This window comes from Neopsephotus bourkii, unplaced genomic scaffold, assembly GCF_033783945.1.
Source record: "Neopsephotus bourkii isolate Nb327-2 ecotype Australia unplaced genomic scaffold, CSIRO-AGI_Nbou_v1 NB_1358, whole genome shotgun sequence".
NCBI lineage: Eukaryota > Metazoa > Chordata > Aves > Psittaciformes > Psittacidae > Neopsephotus > Neopsephotus bourkii.
This window is the reverse complement of record NW_026901837.1, coordinates 3,819,929-3,830,056: the sequence shown is the minus strand read 5'-3', so window position 1 is coordinate 3,830,056 and position 10,128 is coordinate 3,819,929. Positions and strand designations below refer to the sequence as shown.

The window sequence follows — 10,128 nt, the reverse complement described above, 5'->3', positions numbered from 1 at the left end:
CAGTTACGCTTCATTGCTTTTCATGCTATGTTAAAGTCATCTTACATTAGGAAATAAGTAGCTCCTGCTGACGTGTGTAATGTAATTTCTGCTTGTCTGCTTTATTAGCCAGGGTGCTATTTTGCTGTACACAGTACACACAGTATGTATTCCAGACCCCTGAGGCATTTGTTCTTGGCACCCTTTCTCCTCTGAAATCTGTGCTGCCACTTCCTCATTGCTGAGACCACCAACAGACAGGATCTGGGAGTCCAAAATGCAGTGGTTTTAAGACACGACTGGCACTCAGGTCCAACCCATGTTTCTGCCAACATAGGGCCAAATAATATGAAATCTGTACCTCAGTCAGCCTGCTTCATAGACCATATATTTGCTGAGGCATGAAGCAGAGGTCTGTGGAACAGACAGCTGGTACTGGTATCATCTCTAGTCACTTCATCTGAATCTGTCACATCTCTCTTGACTCTGTCCTTGGTTATCCATGCTAAATAGCTTAAACTAACATCATATGTTTGCTGGGTTTTTTTCTGCACTGTTAAGAAACCACAATGCTTGTCTGTGATGTCCCAGAGAACCCCCAGTTGTCAGAAACAGCTCCATATATTGGCGTGGAACCAATGTGAGGAATTCTGTAATTGCTGGCATGGTTTACCTTATCAACTGCAACAAAAAAAATGTCTCATCGATTTCCTCTCTGCATACATTTATAAACTAGAAGGCACTATTTGCATGCCTGATCACTTACATAAATAACAAAGAATACAGAATTTCTACTTGTCTTATTATCTAATTTGATAAATATCTGTCTATATTAGAATATCCCTGTCAGAGATTATCTATCTATCCAAGGAGAAATACATCCATTTAATGATGATGCTTAGAAAATTTCAAGGGGTGGAGAATTTCATCAATTCCTTTGATTGATGGTTCCAATAGTTATTTACACTTTCTCGTATTGGCATGGACCTTGTTTCTCATTTCAACGAATCTGGCTTTAACTCTCAGCTTCTGTTTTATGTTGTCTCTGTCTCTGCTTAATGTATAGGACCACTTGGTAACTATATTTTTTTCTTTTTCAGGTTCAAATACAGCATAAATTCTAGTCACTTCTTAATTTTACTTCTAAAGAGATTACAAAATAGAACTGTGAGCTCCCTTCCCCCTCTTCAAAACATTTTCTTATCAATATCTTTTATTGGTATGCAGAAAACAGCAAAACATAACCAGCACAAAATGCAAGATATTCTATATGACACATATTCTAAAGATGCCTTCTCTGTTCCGCAGTTAAGTACAGACTGGCAGAGAACAATTTTGTAACCCTGCTAAAGGTGCTGCTGCTGTCATAGGATCATGGAATCATTGAATAGTTAGGGTTGGAAAGGACCTTAAGATCATCAAGTTCCAATCCCCCTGCCATGGGCAGGGACACCTCACACTAAACCAGGTCACCCAAGGCTCTGTCCAGCCTGGCCGTGAACACCACCAGGGATGGAGCATTCACAACTTCCCTGGGCAACCCAGTCCAGTGCCTCACCGCCCTAACAGGAAAGAATTTCCTCCTTATATCCAATCTAAACTTCCCCTGTTTAAGTTTTAACCTGTTACCCCTTGTCCTATCACTACAGTCCCTAATGAAGAGTCCATCCCCAGCATCCCTACATCCCCCCTTCAAATAACTGGAAGGCTGCTATGAGGTCTCCACGCAGCCTTCTCTTCCCCAGGCTGAACAGCCCCAACTTTCTCAGCTTTCTTTTTCATATGGGAGGTGCTCCAGTCCCCTGATCATTCTCGTGGCCTCATCTGGACTTGTTCCAACAGATCCATGTCCTTTTTATGTTGAGGACACCAGAACTGCACACAATACTCCAAGTGAGGTCTCACGAGGGGCAGTCATACATACTGCTGTTTTAGGAGGGTTCTAGGAAGTTTGCAAGGTCACGTTGTCACCCTTCTGGTCACACTAATGGTGAGAAAGTTGTAATGAAAACCTTGGAGCAGACAGATCTAGAGAGAATATTGCCCAGACTTTGCTACTGTGTCCCTAGGTGTGCTTTCTGATGCTGTGCCTTAGCTAATACATGATCACTGATCTTACAGGAGAGGGGAAACATACTAAAATAATAATAATTAGAACAAATCCAAAGGTGGGCTTTTGAGTGTACCATGTTATGTTTAATTAGAGCTTTCCCTTTGGAATTTCTATTTAGATTAAACTTTCACTAAAAGTATTTTTAAGATGTCTATTGTATTTCTCTGAGTCTCATAAGGCACCCCTGAAGAACTCTATTGTAAAGACATCGTAAGAGTTTAGCTCCTGCTTTCCCTAGAAGGCAAAGTCTATTTGTACACCCTGTAGCTGTAGTCCAAAATGGAAACCATTTTCAGATAAATTCTCATTGCCAAATTCCTTTCAAACTAGTGGGCCTCTGTTACCCTGAAGAGTTTATATGAAGTAATGACTTGTAAGGCTCTCATTGTTTTCCTGCACATTCAACTTGCTTTTCTGAATTTCTGAATTCTTTTTAGATTATTCAAGAAGGGTGTTTATTCATATTGGACCATTAAAGAAAGTTCCTATGATGAAGTACTCTGTTCACATGCATTCACCATCTGTATGGCTGGAATAACTCCAGACAAAAGGATACTGTGGAGGAAGAGCTCTTGAAAACATGAAACTGAAGTAGCCCCCACTGAAGTATCATGGTTGGATGCATCCTTGCAGATGTCTACAGTACAACTAGGAGACACTCTATAGGCTTCCAAAATCCTATCTGGACCTTTACTGCACTGAATACGAAACCTGAGTGAGCTCTCTAGAGGAGTTTCTTGTGATTATTCCAGAGTCCCATCCAGGAGAGAGTGGAAGAAAAAATTTAGCCAAAGCCATAGCAAATACTTTGGACTGCTACAATTGCCTTTTGCCTGCCTGGCCTGTGGTTTGAGTAGCAGCAGGCAGGAAAAGAAGGTGTATTGAGCCTATTTGTCATGTAGCAGCTGCTGAAAAACCACTCTCCCACTAGAGAGAGGTTATGACTCTGGCTCTAGTTCCATAAGGTTGATGAGAAAATGCTTGGAGTGTCATGAGGAAACAGCAAATTGCAGGCTTCCTTCCTCATAGTTCAGGAGAATCACAAAGGTTTTTGCATAGCTGGGTGCATATGCTTTATGTGCTCTATCAACCTACTTGCTGCACTACTAACCATGTTTTTAAGTCTGTTAAGTGTATAATGACACACAAGTGATTGCAATCCAATTGCAGAACCCCAAAACCACTGAAGTCAAACTCATATAATGCCTTACTTTACTTCCCAGAAGACAAAAACTTTGCATTACTTCACTACTTTTAATGAAGACAAAATTTCTGTGAGCTTTTTTCAACACCAGCAATTCAATGGCTGACAGACATTTATGCAAGTAAGATTCATTTGCGGCTTACTCTCTAGAAGATTTCATTATGTTTTCATTGATAAATGCTTTTGCAATGGTCCTGCAGTTTTTCCCTGGAAGAGAAGATAAATGGGTAACTTCATGACAGGAGGTGAGAGAATGTTACATTCAAGCTATGCTGTGATTGATTTCAGGGAGGTTTTTTTCACTAGCGTGATAAGAGCAGACATTGGAGACTAGTAAGGGGTGGACTCCACCTGCATGCTTGACTCAAGTGCTTGTGGCAGTAGTAAGATGATCTGTGTTTCTTGTTTGGTACAGCTGCACTTCCTGCACTCCCTGTAAATACTGCTCCTCATCTGTGTGTTACAAGTCTTGTCAAAGGGAGTGAGGAAACAGATGGGTCAGAAACTATCTCCATTTATGAATAGTCCATGGAAAGCTGTTGGCAACACTACCAGTTATCTGCCATCCACATCACTTGGGTGTTGAAGGTTCAGCTGTAATTTGAAGCTTAGTGTTCATGTATGAATGTATCAGAACCATGTCACAGGCATGTTCCTCATATACCTCTCGTATTTTGGTGATACTACAATCTGACTTAAAAAAATGGGAGACCAGAAATAGCCCTTGCCAGTAGATGTCAGATTTTTCCTAGTGGGAATGACAAACTGAAGGAGATTATTTTGTAAACTGTGTCTTCTCCCATTACAAGTTAAGATCACTTTTTTCCTCAAGGATTGTGCAATATTAATTGACTCAGTTAAAAAACAGCCTTCTGAGTGCCAGAAATTAGGTTAAACCTGTAACTGAAGGTTTCCTTGTGGTGAGCCATTACATACTCCCCTTGCAGGATTAAAAGACCAACATTTGAAACCTCTGGAATGTCTTGAAGAGTGTTGTCTGTTGTGGACACCCTCAATTTTTCCATCCCAGTGGTTTGCAAAGACATTATAGGAACGAGATCATAACCTCCTTTCAGTTCCTTCTGCTAATAAAAGCCCTAACATTCTGGAGTAAGTAGAGCTTGGGTGTAGACAGTCTCAGCACATTTTAATTATAGGTAACTTTCCCTTCTTTAGATATTCCCTGAATTTTCTGTAGTACAGAGTTTATCACACAGCACAATCCTTTGTAAAGAGAGACATGTAGTCTATGTGAACTGTACTATGACTATTTCTAGGTGACTCTGGTGAAAAACAGCTTAGTGAAGAGGGACTAAAAGCACAGTTATTGCTTCATGTAGCACTGGTGTAACACGATAGGAGGAAGGCAGGCTTAAAGCATGTTGAGCATCTCTTCAGGCTTGAAAGGAGCAAGGCAAATTTGACCACCACATGTTTAAGAGAGTAGACATTGCAGACATCACATTAATAACCTTTACAAATGGAGGCATGTGGGAGTTTGATATTAACTTCAATAGGAGTGAGTACAAATTTCCTTTTTCAACTCTGATACGGGCAGTAAAGTCATAATATTATCAAAGGCAAGCATAGAGAGAAGTTTGTGCAAGGATGCCTGTGAGAGATTCCACAGAAAGAAAACTATTTATGGATCATTTTAGGTGTGTATATATGTATATATATAATATATATATATATATGGTGCTGAAAGGGATTTATCTGTTTCTTCCTGCTTGACTTTTACACCAAAAAATAGATATTCCCTGTACCATAATGCTGTTGAAAACTGGTGAATTTATTTGCTGTAAGAAACAAGACACTAAAACCAGGCACATGAGTAGCAATGCAGTATTTAGCTGGAATGTTTACTATTCATTGGTATTTGTTTTTGCAAATAGCTATTTAACTAGTGTGGCTCTTTGGAGAAAGAAAGACTTTGTTAAAGTACCAGTGCTGCGCTCAAGCACATACTATTTCAAACCTGGAAAACATTCTCCAGAAAAAAAAACAGGATGATTAAATTTAATGCTATATTTATAAACTAAACCCCAAGCAACTAAAAAAAAAATCTTACTGAAAGCAAACAAATCTGCCCTTAGACTTACTAGTTTATACATCCTAAGAAAGTAACTGCAACAAACTCCCTAAGAAAGTAGCTGCAACAAACTCTAGAATCTGTGTTAAAACTCTTCAGATGCACAAGCATGTGTGGGGAGCATTGTCAAAAGCAGCAATGCCTTCAAAGCTCTTGGGTGAGGTGAGGGGCCTAACAACATGGTAGCTGTGAGAAGCAATCCTCTGCTGAACTTATTATTCATATTCTGAGTTGTGTAACGTGATGTTTGCTCATTTTGCTGGTCTGGTCAGGAGTCACTCGGAGCCAAGGAGCCTGAGGAACATCTGCTTTTTCAGGTCTACATTGGAACACATTGTCATCCCAAAGCCCCAACATCTGCTCTGTGTAGAGGAACAGCTGTGGTGCTTGCTTGGTGCCAGAGCCTCTTAAAGGCACATTTCCTTGTGAAACGGTGGAGCCTGACAGCCTATGAGGTAGCAGAAGTACTTGGGTCAGATTTTGGAAAAGGCAGGTTGACTTCCAGTGGTTTAACAGGGGTTTTACGTCTCAATTTTTTCTGCGCTTCCTAAAAATGAAGTATGAATATAATAAGATTGAATTGACTCTGCTTTTTTGTTTCTGTTGTTTTCGGGAGGTGGGTTTTTGTCTTGTGGTTTTGTTTGTTTGGTTTGTTTTTTTCCCCTGTGTTTTTCAATAGGGCATCCCAGAAGGAGCTCATGCAATCTGGTGGAAATGCGCCTCATCACAGAATCATAGAATTGTTTAGGTTGGAAGGAGACTTTGGCCAGCCTCTGATCCACCTCCTCACTCAGTGCAGGGACAACTTCGAACTTTGATCTGCTCAAGAAGGGAAATCAGATGCTGCGGGGAGGAAAAATCTTAAATATGAGAGCTGCAGCTCCACCAGTTTTTTGTATATCTTGCCTAATTGAGACTCAGAGCCCAGAGTGACTGGGCTGCTCGAGCCTAGCTGCTCCAACAAACCCCACTAAATAAATACAACAATCTCCCATTGTAACTCACTTTGCTAATCCTTAAACAAGTTCAAATTTATTATCTGGGTAAGACAGAAAAGTAAGCCCAAACATAGTTAAGGCTTTGTGACAAATTAGAGTACTAATGGCAGTCATACAGATACAGGACAGAGTAGGTATTTTATCTTTATTAAATTATATTATTTTACATCGTGTGCTATAACTTTGGAAAAACAAACATGTAATATATTCGAATAACAGAGCAGGTTATAAGGCTACTAAAAATAATGAACAGTGCGGTAATGTCCTGAGGAAAAAAAAATGTTTATACCTTTCTCTAATTGAAAACATCCATATGAAATACGCAAGAGCCTAAATACATTAGATTATACATGATTGCCACAGGAAGATGTAAGCATACAATTGCCCCCTTTAATTTTCGTTTTAGTGTGGAAAACAGAGATGCCGCTCGGCGGCGTGGGCAGAGACCCACCTTTTAGAGGGAGCTGCCCGAGGCACCCGGCCTGGGCGAGGGATCGAGCCACTCGCTCAGGAGCGAGCGCTCTGAAGCGGGACAGTAGTTTCGTGCCGCCGAGGTACGCCCGCCCCGCCGGGCAGCCGGTGCTCAGGCAAGCGGCGCCGCCAGCTGCTGACCGGCTCCGTCCGGGTGACTGACCGTTGGCAGCGGGGCGGTGACCGTTATGCCCGCCCCCCGTCCCGCCCCGCCCCGCCCGCTGAGGCGGAGGGGCCGCCCACACAGCCCTTGCCGCGGGGCTGCGGGCGGGGCGCTGGACCCCGCCGCGGCACGGCACGGGACGGGACGGCACGGGGCAGAAAAGAAGGTGTCTGTTCTCCGCACCGCCGGGACAGCGACAAGGAGGTTCCTGGGTTGCTGCCGTCCCGCCATGGCTCTCGGCTCCGAGCTGCTCTTCGACTCCCTGGGACACTTCGGCAGGTACCGGCGCAGCCCCGTCCCGTCCCGAGTGGGGACCGCGGCGGTGGGCTGCGTCCTGTGCTCTGCTCACACGGGCACCGTCACAGCCGCAGTCACGCATCCGCGCTTAGGGACTGACGGACAGTCGCGCAACAGGGTAGCAAGCTACCCTCGGCACTCAGGCACACGAGGGCAGGCGCAGGAACACGTTACCGTGTGTAGCGGCTTGTACTGCAGGGGCAGGCACAGGCACAGGCACAAGGACCGACTCACACACGGAGGGGCTGACACATGCATTATACACGTGCACATACACTGCACACACACAGAGGAGCTGACACATGCACTACACATATATTAACATACACACACACACAGAAACTGACACACACTGCAACCCGGTGTATAAAGTCACACTCTAGAGCTAGGCACTGATGCATCTATTCGCAGCACTCTACACATCCCCATATATAGTCTTTTATACGTCTGTTGTGAACCATGCATATGCTCACACAAGCTATGCATGCACATACATACATGCCACTTTCACATATGCATGCACACACTAGCAGTCACACTAGGCTCACACACCTGTAGGCATTCGTACACACTATTTATGCAGTCACACATTCGTGTACATGCACTCTTAGGCACTTCGTGTTCACACGTTTCTTGCACATGTGAGCATGCAGCCCCACACACATGTAGCCTCACACACAGAGTCCCAGGCCTGAAACAGCCTGAGCTCTTCAGGGGTGACAGGAGGTACAAGCAGCATGCATAGGAGTATTGTGCGACACACAAGCAGGCTGTTTCTGCACAGAGGCATGGGGTAGACAGTGTGTTTTTATTGTTGTCTTGTATGTCATACATGGATATGTAATATATGTATGCGTATTTATCAGCAGGGGATTATCTATATGGTAAATGGTGGGTTGCATAGTGGCAAGTTTTCTTCAATGTGGTTTGTGGCTCTGATGTGTGTGTATGCAGGCCTGGGCTAATTAGATGGGATACACTGATGTGGTATGGGTGCGTGTATGCTTCTGTAGATGTGGATGCAGGGCTGGTGTATGAGACTCTGCTTATAGCAAGTAATGGAGAGGAAATGTTTCATGAGGAAATGAAATTTTAGATGTGAGCTTAAGAGGCGCATATCTTCACAGTGGGTTCTGTCCTGTACTTTCATGATGTGCTGGTCAGCATGGATCTCGCAGACACATACTCCTCAGAGCAGATACCTGGGACAGACCCGTGTGTCACAATTTGGCTACAAGCTCAAGCAATTGAATTGCAATGTTGCACTTTCTAGCTCAGTCACCAGTGGGCTAGCCTAACCCACAATGTTGATCTCCTGTCTATGGGGGTAGGAGCAGTGTTTTGAACAAGTAGTGGGAGCTCCTTTTTAATGGTAGAAGAGCATACCTGAGCTTCACATCAGAAGTGGCTCTTTAGTATCATGTGCAAGCAGTAGTGGTGGGTATCAATAACCTCTGCAGATACCTAGGATGGAAAGACTTGTTTCTTTGCTTTAACGGGGACCTATGCTTAAATTACATGTTTGGCTAAGTTGTGATTTACAGGCCTATCTGAACAGTATCTCATTCATTATCAGTTCTAGATCAGCAACAAAACGTTGTTCTGTGCAAACTAGGAGAGAAATCCTAGCAATCAGTTTATTTCACTGTTGCTGTTGTTCTTCTGTCCTGTGTGGTCTGTGGAAAGCACGCATTTGACTCTGAATACTGAAATAACTACTTATTTCTAACTACTGAAGTAGTTTTCCTACTTGGGAACATTTATCTATGCTTCAGATAAAGGTTTCACAACTACTTCTTGCAACTAAATGGAGAACAATTCTACAGTGATAACCTCACATCTAGGGGCCAGAATATTTGAGATGCAGTTCAATAGGGTTTGCGTAGACATCTTAGACTCTTGGCTGTTTGAGATTTCAAAGATCATGTGCTAGGAGTAAGTATAATTGTAGCTTATGGTAGATGCACCTATTCAAACAAATACAAAAACCTCCTTCTAATCCCTCAGTACTGCTAGGCAAATGATAAGCTGTTCTTAACTATAACTCTGAAGTTAGTTCTGATTATTTGGTATTTATGCATCATCATGACTGACAGATAATTGATCATTTCTTCAGTTTGATCAGTTCTTATAAGGCCTATATAAGCTATGCGTATAGATTCTGTAGATCTGCCACAAAGTCTGAGCAATCCCAGCATGAGTGTTAGTATTTTGCGGCTGTTTTTATTTTCTTAAAACCTGACAGATGCAGTAAAAATTGGTCAGCTGTTTATCTACATAAATATATACACGGGTAGAGTATGTATGCTTTATATGTATGTAATGTATATAATATATAGTTATATAAACATTATTTTCATACACATATGTAAAACTTTCACTGTAAGACTGCGAATTTTGCAGAATTGACATTCGTATGGATGCTGAGAATATTTTGCTTTCCAGTTGACTCTACTTCAGAAGTCTCAGTGATGCTATAGTTCTTTCAGGGGTCTTGAGACTGAGATCTTTCATGAACAATCATGAAAACATAATGGCTTCTGTATCCTTTGCCATTAAAGGAAAACTTTATGCCTGTCTTTGAATTTGGACATGGGTAGCATCTGTGGCCTGAAAATTCAAGTTTTTTTTAAACCTTGTTCTTGAATCTGACTCTGGAGCATGAGATCACTGCTCGCTATTGCAGAGTTGAATGAAAAAAAATAGTCCTGACTGCCTCAAATGGCCTCATCTCTAATGTGCTGCCAGGCCTTATAGTGCCCAGTGTGCCTGTATTGAACTGCACCCTTCTCCCATGCCTGACTATACCTA

At 42.5% G+C, this 10,128-nt stretch overlaps 1 protein-coding gene across 1 annotated transcript in view; it reads left to right on the top strand.

Moving 5' to 3' along the window:
• Window positions 1-7,166: 7,166 nt before the first annotated feature.
• Window positions 7,167-10,128, top strand: part of SLC22A16 (solute carrier family 22 member 16) — a 30,953-nt gene continuing 27,991 nt past the window's right edge. The window contains exon 1 of the mRNA XM_061366820.1: window positions 7,167-7,299. Within this exon, the coding sequence (XP_061222804.1) occupies window positions 7,250-7,299 (50 nt within the window). The 5' untranslated portion in view covers window positions 7,167-7,249. The remainder of the gene's footprint in view (window positions 7,300-10,128) is intronic.